Below are 18,416 nucleotides of genomic sequence, written 5' to 3' on the forward strand. Positions count from 1 at the left end.
GACGAAATTTAGGTCTCCTACTCCACCATCTTGCTCCTCCTCCTCATATATGTTCATTCTTAAGGAGAGCCTCAATCAGTGCTCTTTCCAAGTTACTCTAATGAAAGCTACAAGATGGGGGCGGGGAGGACTGCTCATATCTTCTCTCTATTCCTGAAATTTTCTTTTATTTCCTAACACTTTTCATATGCATAATATATTTGCCTCTGGGCACCTGGCTGGCTCAGTCAGTAAAGCATGTGACTCTGATCTTGGGATTATGAGTTCAGGCCCATGTTGGGTGTAGAGATTACTTAATGAAATATTTTTTAAAAAAATTATACACACACACCTTCATGTAAATCAAGGCCACTGCAAGTCATGGGTCTCATGTAGGCATAACAAAGGGCATGTGGAAATATCAGGTGCGTATTCATGAATTGTGCTTCAGATGTTTAGAGGGAGAGTCTAAAGTTACACTGCTGTGGTATTTTAATCACAGCCACATACATATCCAAGGAGCAGACTATGGCGAGAATAACTCAAGTAAATGATGAGTACACATTCATAAAATTGTATGTTGTTTGGTTCCGTCATGGACAAAAATTGTTGCAGATACCTCTCTTGACAGCCTGAAGATGTACTATTACTGTTTGTTACGAAGTACTGTAATGAAACTATAGTCTTGATCTGATAGAAGAAAACAAACATGATTCATTTAGAGTTTTGAAAAAAATGTTTAAATTTTATTACTTAAAACATAAGTATGATACATTCTGAGTAAAACAGCATCAGTGTAGTGGTTAAACGGGAATACTATACCTGTACACTGTATTCTGGTTGTTTTGATTAAGTTCTTCTGATAACTGCTCTTTAGTTCCCCAAAATAAGACTAACTGTTCACTCATCTTTGATATACAACCACTATCTTCATTAAAGGGAGAGGATGACCATCATTTCTCCATTATTTCTATCACATAAGCAATCCCTACTAACCTATCATGAAAATCTGTCTCTCAATCTCAAAGCCTGCTGTTTCATGCTCCTCTGGCAGAGCAGTGGTTTCTGATAATCCGTGGCCCTCTGTTATAAAGACAAATCTGTAAAAGGGATCCTGAACATATTATTTACATCATTCTTTTACATATATTCTCTGCCCAACCTGTGTACTCATTCAATTCCACAAAACACTGTATGTTAAAATTCAGTGTTCCTTCAGGATATATCGATGTGAATGATTCCCATTTAATAAAGTAGGCCCTTTATCTTACTGATCTGCTCCCAGAGACCATCATGGTAACACATGAAAAACATGTAATGAAGGTATAACATCAACAAATTCCAAACTTCAGATCAAAAGACATCAATAGTGATGTAGGCCTTTCAAGGAACCTCAAGTAATAGAAGTATTTTTAAAAGAAATGTTACATTCCTAAAGCTCTCCTTGCTCCACTGACACTCATCTCTTGAGTCTTAAAATGATTTTGACTTTTACTTACTGTGAAGAATTTAACATCTGAGGTTGACTAATCTTGGACTAGTTCTCCCTAGTAAAAATTCTCTGATGTAGGGCGCCTGGGTGCCTCAGTTGGTCAAGCGACTGCCTTCGGCTCAGATCATGATCCTGGAGTCCCGGGATCGAGTCCCACATCGGGCTCCCTGCTCAGCAGGGAGTCTGCTTCTCCCTCTGACCCTCCTCCCTCTCATGCTCTCTGTCTCTCATTCTCTCTCGCAAATAAATTAAAAAATTAAAAAAAAAATTCTCTGATGTATATATAGCGTATTGTGAAAAACGGTTAATTGATTTATGCCATTCATTACATTTCTAAGGTTCCTCTTCAGCATGAATTCTTTGGTGAATCCTGAGGTCAGACCATCGTCGAAAGGCCTTGCCACATTCAATACATTTGTATGGCTTCTTTCTAGGATGCATTCCCTCATGACCCCAAAGGTGTGAACTTTGATAAAAGCCTTACCACACACATTTGTGTGGTTTCTCTCCAGGATGTATATTCTGATGTCTTATGAGGCTTGAATACTGCTTAAAGGCTTTGCCACACTCATTACACTTGTAAGGTTTCTCTCCAGTATGAATTCTCTGATGAATTGTAAGGTTTGAATTTTGACTAAAGGCCTTGCCACACACATTACATTTATATGGCTTCTCTCCAGTATGGGTTCTCTGATGTCGAGTAAGGCGTGAACACCAGTTAAAGGATTTGCCACACTCATGACATCTGTAAGGTTTCTCTCTTCCATGAATTCTCTGATGATCCCCCAAGCTTGAGCTTTGAATAAAAGCATCATCACGTATGCTAGATTCATAATGTTTCTTTTCACTATGTATTTTCTGATGTCTAGTAAGGTGTATAAGTTGTGTATATGTTTTATCACATTCATTACATTTATAAGGTTTCTCACCAGTATGTTTTTTTTTATGTTTAGTTAGGCTTGAACGCACAGTAAAGGCTTTGCCACATTCATTACATTTGTGAGGTTTCTCACCAGTATGAATTCTCTGATGTTCCACAAGACTTGAGCTTTGGATAAAAGCCTTACCACATTCATTACATTTGTATAGTTTTTCTCCAGAATGGATTTTCTGATGTTTCATAAGGCTTGAAATGTGGATAAAAGCCTTGGTGCACATAGTACATTTGTGTGGCTTCTCTCCAGGATGTACATTCTGATGCTTAGTGAGGTGTGAGCATTGCTTAAAAGCCTTGCCACACTCATTACACTTATAAGGTTTCTCACCAGTATGAATTCTTCGGTGAATCCTGAGGGTAGACCACTGCCTAAAAACCTTGCCACATTCAATACATTTGTATGGTTTCTCTCCAGTATGAATTCTCTCATGATCCCAAAGATATGAACGTTTGGTAAAACCCTTACCACATTCATTACATTTGTAAGGTTTCTCTCCAGTATGAATTCTCTCATGACGCCAGAGATCTGAACATTTGATAAAAGCCTTACCACATTCATGACATTTGTATGGTTTTTCTCCAGTATGAATTCTCCAATGATTTGTAAGGTGGGAATTTTGATTAAAGACCTTATCACAGATATTACATTTATACGGTTTCTCTCCCGTATGGATTCTCTGATGTCTTGTGAGGTTTGAGAACTGCTTAAAGGCTTTACCACACTCATTACATTTGTAAGGTCTCTGCTCAGAATGAATTCTCTGATGACTAGTAAGGACTGAATGATGGCTAAAAGTCTTTCCACACTCATTACATTTGTATGGTTTTTCTCTAATTTTTGTTTTCTGGTGCTGTGTGAACAATGAAGGAAACATAAAAACCCTTCCATATTTATTACAAAGGTTGGTTTTGACACTAGGAAGAAATCTTTGAAGTGGCAAAACTGAAGAACAAGTTTTGACAGACTTCTCAACTTGATCACATTCATTAATTTTCTCCTCAGTTTGAAGTCTCTGCAGTTCAACCAGATGTGACTGAAAGCTTAATCCAATTCTATTTTCAAAACATTTTGTATACTTATTTCCTGCATAGACTATATTATTTTTTATTTTTAACAAATTTTTTACTAATGACTTCCCTTGTTTAAAATTTTGATATGCACTTTTTCTTAAAGAAACACTCTGCTTTATCGGTAAATTAATCCAGGATTTGCTGTCTTGTTTATCTTTTCTACCAGGGAGATTTACAGTACCTGTCACAAGCACTCCTTTGGAATTTCTTTCTTCATATCCACACTTACTCTCAAATTCATACATATTTCCCCAAACTTCCCTGAAGTCAAAATCCTCAAGGCCATGGCTTTCATGTCTTCCCAAGACCACTGGTTGGCATAATTCTCTGTTACTAATTTCTTTCTTTGGTAGTAATTCCTTGATCATGAATCTAGCAGAGCTTTCTGAAAGATATAGAAAACCATAGTCTTCAGTAAGTAGAGTTGCAAAATGGATATTACACTAAAAGTAATATATTGAAGAGATAATAACTTCTCAACCAAAGTCTGCAAATGTTTAAGAATGCAAAGTGAATAGAATCCTTTAATAAAAGATGACATGTATTTCAAATTATTTTAAGGGAAACCTACTTTCTTTCTCTGTTTTTGTTTTTTGTTTTAGAGGGGCAGAGGGTAGCAGAAGGAGGGGCAGAGGGAGAGATACAGAGAATCTTAAGCAGGCTCCACACCCAGCACGGAGCCCAATGTGGGGCTCAATCTCACAACCCTGAGATCATGACCTGAGCCAAAATCAAGAGTCAGACACTTAGCTAAGCCACCCAGGTACCCCTGTAAACCTGTTTTTAAACACCCTATGACCAAATCATTCATACTATGTAAATTTACATAAGTTCTGCAAGAAAGGGTATTCTTTGACCACCACACCAAAACACACACCAATTGGCAGTAGACAAATGGGTGTCTCATATTGAAAAGAAAACAGATATTGAGGGGTCTGGGTTGTACAGTTGATTACGTGTCTCTTAATTTGGGCTAAGGTCGTGATCTCAGAGTCGTGAGATCGAGCCCCACAAAGGGCTCAGCATGGAGACTGCTTGGGTTTCTCTCTCTCTCCCCCTTACCCCTACCCCCCCTTTAAAAAAAAAAAAAGGAAACATATTATACAAATGCATATTTACGGCATAATTATTATATGCAAATGCTGAAGCGCAGCTATATATGAAGTAATAAGATTTTTTTTGGACAAATAATCCATTTAAAAAATTAATGAGGGGTGCCTGGCTGGCTCAGTCAGTAGAGCATGTGACATACCAGGGTTGTAAGTTTGAGCCCCATGTTGGGTGTAGAGATTACTTAAAAAAAAAATTTTTTTTTTTAATTAATAAGCTAAATACACGGAAATTATGAATTCTAAAACTAAAGGGGTAATAGGAAAATCAAGAAGAATTTAATACAACATCATTGGAATAACAAAATATTCTGAATATCTACTCTAAAGCTATCTATACTCTATGCAGAATAGGCATTTTGGAACATTAACAATTGGTGAATTGCAGTCATATTCCAAACTAGATGCTAAAATCCATAATCTGTAAATGACAAGTTATTAAATGAAATTTTTTAACTAAACCAAGGTAAGTCCCAACAGGTAAATAATAAGTAACCACAATTACACAAAATTATAGACTGTGGAATTCTAATGATTTCTCACTTAAGCACAAGAGAAAGGACTTAGAGTCCAGAAAGAGCACACATGATGAGAATTGGAAAATATGTTAAGAAAAGCTCTCACATATTCCTAGCAGTCTAAGTTACACACATGTCCACTGGCTTCTGAAATACCAGTTTTCAGATAGTATTATAAAGAACTGGGTAGGGGCGCCTGGGTGGCTCAGTTGGTTAAGCGACTGCCTTCGGCTCAGGTCATGATCCTGGAGTCCCTGGATCGAGTCCCGCATCGGGCTCCCTGCTCAGCAGGGAGTCTGCTTCTCCCTCTGCCCCTCCTCCCTCTCATGCTCTCTGTCTCTCATTCTCTCTGTCTCAAATAAATAAAATCTTTAAAAAAAAAAAAAAACTGGGTAAAAGTAACAGCATGAAAATCACTGAGTATCATAAGTGCATCTCTCCACAAAAACAGCAAGTAAGTTGGCAAAAACTGTCAGAATCAACTTTATCGGAATTCTGGAAACTAAACAAAGGTTTACAGCAAACATGTAGATATTTAAGAAACAGGCAGCTGATCTCAGTTGAAGAGCTTCTGATATTTTAACTTCCCCTGGCCCAATCCCATTCTCTCCAGCATAGGGGCAGCCCATGTTCCTGGTATAGGTCTCCTGTACTGAAAGTGGCAGAAAAGACTTGATTCTCTAAGAACTGTGGCTTTTACTTTGACCTGCCTGGTGGCTCACTGAAAAACTGGCTCAAAAAGTTTTACCTTTACTTTGCTTCTTATTAATTCAAGAGGTGCTATAGGGCTGGGGGGTGGGGGGCGGGCAGCATTTGACAAGCACGTTTAAAGGCAAATGTATTACCAGATGACACTTGGGGCAAAAAGCAGACAAACTGAAAAGCCAGGGAATAAGGGCTGGGGAGTGAAATGCTTTGGGGAATAAGGACTTTGAAAGGCTGCCACACGTTCCTAGGAATCCAAGTCATGCACATGCTCAGGGCTGGATCAATGCTCAGAAAACATATGAGGCAGCCCTATGCCTCACCTCCTGCTAACCTTCAGGCTCAGCAAAAGCAGAAGGTAAAGGCTAAGGCATCGCTGTAAATTGCCAAGCTGAGTTTCAGATATTCCCAAACATACAGAATCTATTTACAAAGACTAGGAGTTTTTTGCTTTTTGGTTTTTCTGATTCCAGGTGTTTGAGAAGTTCTGTGTTAAATCACTACCTGACCACTAAGCTAACCAGAGACCTGAGTGGCCACACATGACAAAGAATACAGACTTCACAAATCAACTCCAAAAAATTACTAAACAAAACAACTACAGTAAGCAGCAACATCTAATGCTGGGATGAGGGTGTGGGTGGAGGAGAATGTGACTTCCAGAGTTGTCATAATATTCAAAATGTTTAGCTTTAAAGAAAAAAATTATGAGGCATGCAAACTAACAATGATGTATAGCTCTCATGCAGGAAAAAAAGCAATTTAACAAAAATTTTCCTGAGGAAGCCCAGATATTGGACTTTGCTAGATAAAGAATTTAAGTCACTATTTTAAATATGCTGAAAGAACTAAAACGAAACCATGTGCAATGAACCAAAGGAAACAATAAGAACAATATTTCCCAAAATAGAGAATCAACAAAGAGACAGAAATTATAAAAAGGAACCCAAAAAAAAATTCTGGAGCTGAAAAGTACAAAAACTAAAATGGAAAAGCCCTAAAGGAGTTTAACACCAAACTCAACAGGCAGAAGAAAGAACTAAGAAACCTGAAGATTAAGTCAACTGAGATTATCCAATCTTAGCAGGAGAAAGAAAAAAGAATGAAGAAAAATGAATGGAGAACAAGAGACCTGTGGGATACCTTCAAGTGTACCAACAAAGATAATGGGAATCCCAGAAAGGACAGAATGAAGTGGGCAGAAAAAAATATTTGAACTAATAAGGCAGAAAAATTCCCAAATTTGATGAAATACACAAACCTATGTATCCAAGGAGTTTGGCAAGCCCCGAGTGAGGTAAACTGAATGAAGCCCACAGTGAAACACTTCATAATCAAACTGTCAAGAGCCAAAGACACAGAATCCTGAAAGCAGCAATGGGCAGTTCTTTTGGTAAAAGATCCTCAATAAAACTACCTACTGATTTCACATCAGAAACCATATGGACAAGAAGGCAATGGGATGACATTTTCATAGGGCTAAAGATAATTAACAGTCTACTACGAATTCTATATACTTCAAAACTATCCTTCAAAATAGAGGATAATTTAAAACATTGCCAGAAAAAAAACACAAAAACGGAGAGTCCCTTGCTAGTAGACCAGTCCAACAAAAATGGTAAAGGGAATGAATGTCTCAGGCTAAAATGAAGGAAGAGACAATAACTCGAATCCACATCAAGAAATAAGGAACAGTAATAAAGACAGTACATAGGTGTGTATAAGGTTAGTATTAATGTATTTTTGGTTTGTCATTCCTCTTTTTCCCTATTGATTTAAAAAACAAAGCTAATTTTATTATTTTATTATTTATTTATTTATTTTTTAAGATTTTATTTATTTGCGAGAGAGACAATGAGAGACAGCACGAGAGGGAAGAGGGTCAGAGGGAGAAGCAGACCCCCCACTGAGCAGGGAGCCCGATGTGGGACTCGATCCCGGGACTCCAGGATCATGACCTGAGCCGAAGGCAGTCGCTTAACCAACTGAGCCACCCAGGCGCCCAACAAAACTAATTTTAAATCTACATTGATGCCCCAAAGACACAGATATAGTGAAAAGAAGGGCCATATGCACCCCAACGTTCACAGCAGCAATGTCCGCAATAGCCAAACTGGAAAGAGCTGAGATGCCCTTCAACAGATGAATGGATAAAGAAGATGTGGTCCATATATACAATGGAATATTACTCAGCCATCAGAAAGGATGAATACCCAACTTCTACATCAACATGGATGGGACTGGAGGAGATTATGCTGAGTGAAATAAGTCAAGCAGAGAAAGTAAATTATCATATGGTTTCACTTATTTGTGGAACGTAAGGAATAGTCCGGAGGACCATAGGTGAAGGGAGGGAAAAATGAAGCGGGGGGGGAAATCGGAGGGAGAGATGAACCATGAGAGCAACTATGGACTCTGAGGAACAATCTGAGGGTTTTAGAGGGGAGGGGGGTGGGGGGATGGGTTAGCCCAGTGATGGGTATTAAGGAGGGCACGAACTGCATGGAGCACTGGGTGTTATATGAAAACAGTGAATCGTGAATCACTACATCAAAAACTAATGATTTATTGTATGATGACTAACATGACATAATAAAATAAAAATTAATCTACGTTGATGGTACACAATATATAGAGATATAATTTTATGACAGTAACAGGAGAGAAGGACAGAATATAGAGGAGCCAAGTTTTCATATAATACCTAGGACATATTGTGGGTTCAGGTCTAGGGTAATGCAATATAGTGAATCTAATGAATTTTTTCATTTCCCAGTGGCTGTACTATGAGACAAAATATACTTTAAAAATTTTTATGAGACAAAGGACAATATATACTTAAAAGGATAACTCATTAAGGAATTACAAATATGAACATATACACAAGCGAACCCCAAAATATATGAAACATTTATAGAATTGAAGGGAGAAATAAAAATAGTTCTAGAATAGTGTTTGGAGACTTGCAGAACTCACTTTCAAAAATGGAGAGTACAGCTAGACAGAAGTTCAGTAAGGACACAGATGATTTTAGCCCGACTATAAACCAATGAGTACTGACAGACATATGTCGAGTACTGCACCCAGTAAGAGCAAAATACATTCTTCTCTACGTGCGTGTGAAACATTCTCCCGGACAGACCATATATTAGTCCATGAAGCAAGTCTCAACAAATTGAAAAAGAGTGAAATCATACAAATTATTTTCTCCACAAAAGAACAAAACTAGAAAATGAAGAACTGAAGTAAGACTGGAAAGCTAAAAAATACGTGAAAATTTTTAAACTCTCTTAAACCAATGGGTCAAAAAAGGTATCACAAGGGAAATTAGAAAATACTTTGAGAGAAAAGAAATAAAACCACAACATAGCAAAGCTTACAGCACAGTGTGGTGTGGACATGCTTATACCCCTGCTGAGAGAAAGCAGTGTTACTGGTGGATCGAGAGACCCACCCCACTCCCCGGTTAGACCCTCTCTCCAATGTGCGGCAAAAGCAGAACTGAAGAAACGGCTGGGGGGCCTGAAGAGGCAGAGAGCTCTTGGGCCCCAGATGCTGATGTTTTCCAACCCGAGAAGAAGGTCTCCCAAGTACACAGAATGGGATGGATCCTGGAAAAGGCCTGGTGCCAGGACTGGGGAGGCTTCAACTCTGACCCGTGTGGAATGGGAACGAGAATGGGAAGAGGCTAAGGAAGAAAGAGGACCCCTTAAAACCAGCCTCCCAGTGCTCCTTAAGGTCAAGGGACCAAAGAAGTCATAGGGGCATGGGGCTCCGGGTGTAGAGCATGCAACTCCTGATCTCTGGGTTTAGGTTTGAGCCCCACACTGGGTGTAGAGATTACTTAAAAATCTTAAAAAAAAAAAAGGTCATAAGGGCATATAACAGAGGGCCACAGGTCATGATAAAGATTTTGCTTTGGTCTTTGCATGAGCTAGAGGTTGGGAGGATGCACTTCCACATGTCTGCAGAAGGGAGTGACAAGGGGAAGGGAAATAAACTTTCCTCTAAGAGCTAGTAAGAAGGAAAAACTCTCCCACTGGGAGAAAGTGGCCCAAACACTATTAACACTCTCTGCCCTTCTGAACTCTTGCCTGTCTTCCCACCCACTGGGCTTTTTCACTGTTTTAACCTTGCTCTCCACAGTCTGGGGCTCTTTCCCTTGCTCCAAAATAAAGATGATATTCAAGTCAGGAAGAGGGATTCCTGCTTATAAAAAAAAAGGAACATGATGTGCTGTGTCTTTTCCAGAATAAAATTCCAGCCCTTTGTTCAACTGAGGAGAGAGGATGTTACAGATGTGTCTAGAAAAAATTTTTCACAAACTTGTTCAGTCTCTCCTGAATGCTTAAGGGATGTTTTTAAAGCATAGATATCCAGCTCTCTTCCAAGAACTACTGAGTCAAAAGTACAGGGATAAAAGTGGATCTAGAATCAGATATTTTTTTAAAGTTTGCCATAACGGGGGTGCCTGGGTGGCTTGGATGGTTAAGTGTCTGCCTTCAGCTCAGGTCATGATCCCAGGGTCCTGGGATCGAGTCCCGCATCAGGCTCCCTGCTCAGCGGGGAGCCTGCTTCTCCCTCTGCCTCTCTCTCTCTCTCTGTGACTCTCATGAATAAATAAATAAAACATTTTAAAAAATAAATTAAAAAAAATAAAGTTTGCCATAAGGTTTTGTTGTTACTTAGCTTCTGGAAGCGTCACTAATCTAGGATGGAGTGGGAAGATCATCTGAAGAAAGGAGGAGGTGAAGGTCTAGATGCTGCCTCATAAACTTTTTCATTTCAGAAGGTACAGGGCCTCAATCTCAGTCAAGCAGAGCAGGGGCTCCTAAGAGACTCACTGGGGCAGATCCCGACTTCTGGAGGAACATTATCCTCACCCAGGGAGACCAGGTTCCTGTAGTTCTCCACCATCACGTCCCTGTACAAGGCCCTCTGAGCAGGGTCCAGGCACTCCCACTCCTCCTGAGAGAATTCTATGGCCACATCCCTGAATGTCATGCGTCCCTGAAATGAAAAACACATTTCACCAAGGAACCTTGGGGAGAATTCTCATGTTCACACAAAATGTGAGCAGGAAAGGGATGTCAGGATTGATTCAACTGAAATGAATGTTTGGACATCATTTTGAGCAAGAATAGATAACTGTGAGCAATTTATATATCCCTAATTTTGTTTTATTATGTTTTTCCATCAGAGGATATCAGATCTACTAAAACACTATAGATTTCCCATTTTTGTGGAAAATAAAAGAACTATATAAATGAAAAATGTCCAACACACGGTTGTTTATGTGGACATGGATATTATGTTCTCCACACTAGTGACAGTTCTACACACCTAGAGGATCTAGAGCACAAGAGGCATCTTCAGGTGTGACAAATGATCTGCAAAAATACAAATTACATGTTTCCATTTAAAGTCAGACATTAAACCATTATGGAGTTGATTAGCCAAATGGAGTTTATTCTACTAAAAAAAGAAACCCCAATTCATGAGGAGGAACTTCACTAATGTTGTACGTTAATTTAACAGATTAAGTAGGACACAGATTGATCACAGCAGCTCTTGGAAGAAATACTGGATGATTAAAAATCATGGCAAACTGGACATTTAAAAACCTGTTATTGAGCAAGACCATTCCACCAAGCATCACAATCCATAGTGAGCACTGGCAGCATTTCCACCACAGGTGAGACTGAGGCCCGTGGGCCAGCCAGGTTCCTGCCAGTCAGCACTGCATGGTATGCCTGAGGCCCGACCAGGTGGCGAGTCACCCCTTCCCATTAGCAGTTGTACCGGGACCTCTATTTGCAAGACATTTCCCAGCCTATGTGAAGAGAAAACTTTACTGAAAGACAGAACAAAGACATCAAAGACTGACAAGCGTAATTCTTACTGGAAGATGTGGTGACATAAAGACCTCAGTGATTTAGAAATTCAAAGCAATTCAAATGCAGAAGAAACGTGGGACTTAAAAGGAAAAAAAAATCTCCATCATGTTGAGGAGAAATAATTTTGAGAAGAAAAAATGGAGAGCCTTGCCAAATGACACAGGAACCTGTTAATGTGTGTGTGTTACATGAAATTTTTCAATCAATGAAATAAATAGCTACGAGACATACACTAAAAAGCCAAATCAAAAAAAAAAAAAAAAAGCCAAATCAAAGAGATTATTTTAAACAAAGGAGTACTAAATGGAACACAGTACTTTGAGATTATGCTAGGTGAGGTCTTCCAAAGTAAGATCAGAAAGCAGAGGGCAAGAAGGATTTAGGTTTCACTGCAAAACACTGATAATATAAGAAAGACACAAGCCTGTATGTAAAGAATTAAACTACAAAATATAAGATTGCTCCTAAAAATGGGGCACCTGGGTGGCTCAGTTGGTTAAGCGACTGCCTTCGGCTCAGGTCATGATCCTGGAGTCCCGGGATCAAGTCCCACGTCGGGCTCCCTGCTCAGCGGGGAGTCTGCCTCTCTCTCTGACCCTCCCCCCTCTCATGCCCTCTATCTCATTCTCTCTCTCAAATAAATAAATAAAATCTTAAAAAAAAAAAAAAAAAGATTGCTCCTAAAAATATATCAAAGGAAAACAGCAAAATATGAAAAACCATGTTTTATTCCACAAAAATAATGAAAGTTACAAGTAGGTAGAAAATGGAAATACAAGGGATTGTCCTTTCCCCCGCAATTTTCAAAACACAAAGAGATTATGGTACCAAGTTTTGCTTACATGGGGCGGGGAAGGGGGGGAGGTGGGAATCTCACGTGTTGTTTTGGGACAGGGTACTTTGCAGCTTTAGGAGACCACATCGGACAGAATCTGTCCTTGTATAATGCACTGTCCTTAACCCGGTAATCACAGGTCAAGAGAAATCCTCAGACATCTGCAGAGAGGTCGGTCTGCTCATACACAGCCACTGTGGCATTCTTTGTATCAGTGAGAAATGGGAAAGTCCCACGTGTCTTCACTAAGAAAATGCTCCAGTGAGGATTGAAGAGCAAGCTATGTCTGTGTTTATTAACAGGAAAACAACCTCTAGACATGCTGTGTACATTTTTTAAACTTGCAGAATAAAATGTTACAACAAACTTCATTGAGGAGTTTCTTCTAAAATTTTATAACAATGTGTAAATGCATTTTTACAAGGTTTGGACTGACTCTTGCCACAGAACTGACAACAGTGGTTCCCCACTGAGACACAAATGGGGGAGGACACGACAGGGAGGGGCGTCCCCTTCCTGTTACATCTTAGTGCCTAAGCTGCTGCTTTGTTAGTTTAATCAGTCAATCAATACATCTATGCATACATGAGATTTTGGAAATAAAAGAGATATAATACTTAAAAATAATGGTGGAACCAGAATTTGGCTACAGCATCTCTGAGGGCAAAGAGTAAGTTCTATGCTACACATCTTGGCTACATTGCGACCATTTTTACCTAGAACATCTGCTGCACAAGAGTTGCTACAGGAATGCCATGGTCAATGTGGGACAGATGTGCTGAGAATGATTTTTAAAACCTCTTACTGTTGGCTATTTAGGTTGATTCCATATTTTAAAGCCAATTATGGAGGAAAAAAATCCTATTGATACCTACTTCTGAACTTTATTCTAAATCATTAGTATTTTAGAACCAGAAACACCATGGTTCACTTGTTTAGCTCTGAATGCATTATAAAGTCAGGCAGAGCTGATTTCCTCTTATCGAGCTTGTTTTCCAGAATTTTCCAACTATTCTTACACATTAATACATGACTCCCACAAGTAGCTTCTTTGATCCTGGCTACAGAGAGCTGACAGTGCATCCAGATGTGGCCCCTAAAACAATCCCTGCTGCCCAACCATACTGACACCACGGGGCCCACCCACACCTGTCTCCAATCCACGCCTGGTGTAAAGCCCATCAGGATGCGCCCGGGGTGGGGGGGCGAAGGGGGGCTCCTCAAAGGCTCCACGTCACTGGGTCACCATGAGATGCAATCTAAGTGGAGAGGAGAGGGACTGAGGGAAGACCTGGGGGAATGTGGACAGACACAGCTCAGGCGGGACACTTCAGAGAAGATCAGCGAGTCCAACAAGGGCACAGCAGGAATGAGAAGAGAGAAAGTCAACCAAGAATATGACTTTACCTGACAAACAGCCATTCCTGACTCCCTCCTTTCCTCTTCCTCCTCCTCTAAGCTGCTTCTTCCTCAGACAAGATCAGTCTTGAGAATTCAATCCTAAGGATCAAGAATCTGCAGTTTAATGCTTAGAATCAATCTACGTCCTTCCTGCAGCACAACGTCCCACAGGGAGACCTCTCCGTGTGGCAACGACAGTCCTCTGCTGCCCACTGCCACAGGAGGGGGGCTCAGGGACAGTGACCTGCTCCAGACACCAACAAGTGAGTGTCCCCACCCCTTTCTTCACAACTGGCTCCCACCCTGGTGAAGCCCCCCCCGCAACTGCAGCAGTGGGGACCTGGGCTGGACCCGACGTTCCCCTCCAGGTCACAGACCCGCCCTGATCACACCCACGCAGAGCAGGGCCCCCTCCCCTCTCCCTCAGAAACAGAGGACCAGAGCCTTGGTGCTCAATGCTGGATACACATCAGAAGCACCTGGGACACTTCAACTGGTACTGAGGCTGGGCCCTATCCCCCCTTGACCACTGGAAGGGGACTCTCTGGGAGGGCCACCAGAGCGGTATCTGCAATCCAGTGTGAGGCTGGCTGCAGCGCACTCAGGAGGCCAGCCCAGCACACCTCCCACCTTCTGGCTCTGCTCACCCCTGGGGCCTTGCTGTCATGAGTATCCAGCCAGTGGAAGGGGAAGGAGCAGAAAGAAATATGCAGAGCAGGCAAAAGGGACCAGAACTGAGGGTGAGGGAGTAGATGGAATGTTAAAGGGAGTGGTGGTGGGAGGACAGAAGCCAGAGAAGGCAGCCACTGAGGGGTGGTATCAGAACAAAGACCCAAGGCAAGAAGAGACTTCGCCACCTGCATGTGAGAGGCCAGAGACTTCTAGGCAGGACACGCATGTGAAGACCCTGAGGTAGTGGCATTTTGGGCTCCGGAAAGGGCAGGGAGGCCTCTATGGCTGGAGCCAGGTGAGTGGAGGAGAGGTGGAGGAGGTAAGATCAGAGAGTATTAAAGGAAGCAGATCAGAAAGTTCCAAAGCAGATTAGAATTCTTCAAGCTTTCCCCCTATACCTGAGAAGACTTCTGGAAACCATGTATTCCCTTACCCATTTTGAGAAAACATCTGATTTTTATTTCTTTTGTCCTAAGTTAAAACACTAATAAGTAATGGGTCTTGTATACTTTGCAAACATGCCAAGATGCCCAGCTAGGCTGCAGGAAATACAGGGTCGCCCTATATGCGGAGGCAGACTGCAGGGGACACTTTTGGAGGAGTTTGGGGGGTCACTGCTGGACATATTAAGGTGAAGGCGCCAGACTGTTGTCCCAGCAGAGATGTTGAGGCAGCTGGATACAGGACCCTGGTTTCAGGGAAGAGGTCTGGAGGTCTGGGTGGAGCAGTGAAAGGAGACATCAGTGTTCAAAGTCGTGAGATGGAGTGACGTGGAAAGGCAGGAGGTGGAGACAGAAGAGAAGGGGTTCAGGGACTAAGCCTAGGGGTGCTTCCACAGAGACCAGGGAGTTAGGGGAAACAGGCACAGGAAATAGACACATGAACAGGGAGAAGAAAATTAAAACAGGTAACTGGAAGACAGATTTACTTTTAAAAAAGTAGTGTGATGTGGAAGCCAAGAGAAAGTGCTTCAGGAAGAGGGAGCCCAGCTCGCTATAGCTAGGACCAGCGTGGTAAGAGCACACCAATTCCTGGACTGAGAAGTGGGGAGGTCCCCAGTGACTCAGACATGGAAAGTCTCAGCGGCATGGTGGATATGAAAGTGAGAACTGGGGGTGCCTGGGTGGTTCAGTCGGTTAAGTGTCTGCCTTTGGCTGAGGTCATGATCCCAGGGTCCTAGGATTGAGCCCCACGTAATGCTCCCTGCTCAGTGGGGAGTCTGTTTCTCCCTCTCCTTCTGCCCTTCCCCCTGCCCATGCACTCTTCTCTCTCTCTCGAATAAATAAATAAAATCTTAAAAAAAAAAAAAAAACACAACTGGAAGCAAGATCTAAAGCAGAGTATAAGCATGTGTTTAGTGTATTCTGCTCTGAAATGGAGCATAAGAAAGAGCAATTACCAGAGTGGGAAATGTAGCTAATAGAGGATGTTTTATTTTAAAGAGGCGAGAATGTAGTAAAAGGCTCTTTATTTTTGTGGATTCTTTTTAAGATGAGACATTACCATATGTATATGGTGAACAAAGTAACTGCCTAGAGGTAAGGTAAGAATTGATGAGCAGTGGCAGTGTGCAAAAGATCCTGAGACTGTTGTACTGTTCGACCTTACCGCCCCTCGCTGCTGTTCCCATAGACCCACTTCCAGCAAGCCTGCCCCAGTGAAAACACCCACCACCTGGGCCCCAGTCCCCCACTGCCTCCCTTCTTGACTCAGACACTCCTGCAAGTTCCCATCGTGTTTGTTCTACAATCCCAGTGGACACCCCACATTATTAAAGGACAGAACCTCCTAATCACCTATACACTGCCGAAGAATCCCACACTGTGTTCCTTACATCAATCTTTCGTTTTGGCAGGAAGACACCCACCACCCCAGGATCCGATATGTTCCTTCTTGGAGACTATCTAAACTCAGATATCTCCATAATGTCATAATATAAGAGTAATGTCTGACATGATGTACATACTCCAGCAAGACTCAGGTATCTACTAATGAAATGCCCCAAAATGTCATTTGTAGCCCACAAAACACGTGTGATACTTTCAGTAATGCTTTGCTTGTAATAATGAGATCCCCGACCAAAACCACTACAGATTACCACCCAAATGGTGACACTTTCCCTTCAACCCCTTATGGGTCCTAAGAGACCCCACAGAAGTCAACCACATAAACACCAGATGGGGCTTCTTGGATCCACCCCTCAGGATTCAGGCACAAACTGCCCCACAGCTGTCAGTTTGGCTGCTGACAACTAGACAGCTCACTCCCTCCTTGTAAACTGACTCAGCTAAAGGGAGCAGTGGCCTCTTCATCGCAGCACCTGGCTGGGCAGCCAGTGTCCAATGTCTGGTCAATGCAGGAAAGAGAAGCCTGCTCCTTCCCTCAAATTGGACCAACTCTGGAGAGTCACCCCACCTCCAGAGCTCTCTGCTGTAGCCCTACAGTGGGGTCTGGATTTTTGTCCTGAGGGCAACAGGAAGCCAATGAAGGGATTACAGCCAGGGGATCCCTTCCTTGCTGTTTGTCCATCTGCTGTCACCCACTGCCCCCCTTTCTGTCCCAGCACCACCTCTGTCTGGCTGTCACGGCTCCAATTCTTCTATTCCTTCCCCCACAATCTCAGTCTGATGTATCTGCTCCTTGCTATCCCACTCCTGTCCCCGGTTAAGGTCTGTCTCGTCCAGTGTGCTACCCTTCACCTCTGGAGATACCTTTTAATCTAGATTTCTCTATTTTCTTCTCCCTCTACTTTTCTCTGGTTCACTCCACTCTTTTTTTTTTTTTTAAGATTTTTTATTTTATTTATTTGAGAGAGAGAGAGAACACATGAGAGGGGATAGGGTCAGAGGACGAAGCAGACTCCCCGCCGAGCAGGGAGCCCGATGCGGGACTCGATCCCGGGACTCCAGGATCATGACCTGAGCCGAAGGCAGTCGCTCAACCAACTGAGCCACCCAGGCGCCCTGGTTCGCTCCACTCTTACTGTCTCTCCACATCCACCTGCTCTGCCCAGTTCTACCCTCTCTTCCTTCCTTTCTCTCACACGTAGTCTTTCTCGTTCTCCGTCAGACTGTCTCTGCTTCGCCCCACACCCTCACACTCACAGGTATGGGACAAAAACGTTCTTTGCCTGGGAAGAACACTTTTCCAGTAGGGCTTCAGGAATGGAAACACACGATGACAAGCAGAAGCATGTGGTTTGTGCGGAACAAACCCCTGGGGCGGTGAGTACAAAGTAGGCAAGGAGGGCCGGCTCCGGAGGTCGCGTAGGTGGAGGGGGCGTCAGGGGAGGGTCGGTGCCTGCAGAGCCCCGAGGCCACGGAGATGGGGCGTCGGGGTCTGCACGAGCGCCTCCGCCCTGGGGGCCACCGAGGGAAGACTCACACAGCGTGGCTGAGAGGCGGAAAGGGCCGGAGCGTGGCGGGAGTCCTGGAAGGGTTTTCAGAGGGAAAAGTCCGCAATCGCTGTCTACCTGGACGGAGGGCGGTTACGCGCCTCGGCAACTTTAACTCGAAAAAGACGTGGACCCCCGGACCCGCAGCGGAGCTCCCAGGCCTGCAATATCTGACGGTGCTGCCGGGAATCATTGGGCGCGGGAGCGGTTTTATCTATGAGGCAACCCCAAAGTCCGGGTTGCGGATCGGAGCCCTGGGGCGAGGGTCGGGTCCCACAAAGGCCACTGTTGAACCAAAAATCTGACACCGACTCACCTGACTGTGCCCTTCCCTCAGCTTCCGGGTCTGCAGGGTACTGCGCCTGCGCGGCGTGCTGCGGGGGCGGGGGGACGGGCCGTGGACGGT

General features: G+C 42.8%; 1 protein-coding gene across 1 annotated transcript; it reads right to left on the reverse strand.

Annotated features, from left to right (window-relative positions):
- Positions 1 to 717: 717 nt before the first annotated feature.
- Positions 718 to 18,416, reverse strand: LOC123856089 (zinc finger protein 677-like). The gene is made up of 4 exons (XM_064581764.1): positions 18,327 to 18,416; positions 13,951 to 14,043; positions 10,656 to 10,821; positions 718 to 3,864 (listed from the first exon to the last, which is right to left on the reverse strand). The coding sequence occupies exons 2-4, from the start codon at positions 13,963 to 13,965 to the stop codon at positions 1,952 to 1,954; spliced, it is 2,094 nt and encodes a 697-aa protein (XP_064437834.1). The 5' UTR covers positions 13,966 to 14,043; positions 18,327 to 18,416; the 3' UTR covers positions 718 to 1,951.

Source organism: Mirounga angustirostris, unplaced genomic scaffold (genome assembly GCF_029215605.1).
Source record: "Mirounga angustirostris isolate CCGP_5_RB_7025 unplaced genomic scaffold, mMirAng1.0.hap1 SCAF_16, whole genome shotgun sequence".
NCBI classification, from domain to species: Eukaryota; Metazoa; Chordata; class Mammalia; order Carnivora; family Phocidae; genus Mirounga; species Mirounga angustirostris.

Excerpts from the sequence above, each read along its gene's own strand:
- LOC123856089 (XM_064581764.1), bottom strand. Across the intron at positions 3,865-10,655 it reads AGAAGTCGGGATCTGCCCCA|AAAGCTCTGCTAGATTCATG; the intron begins GTGAGTCTCTTA and ends TATATCTTTCAG.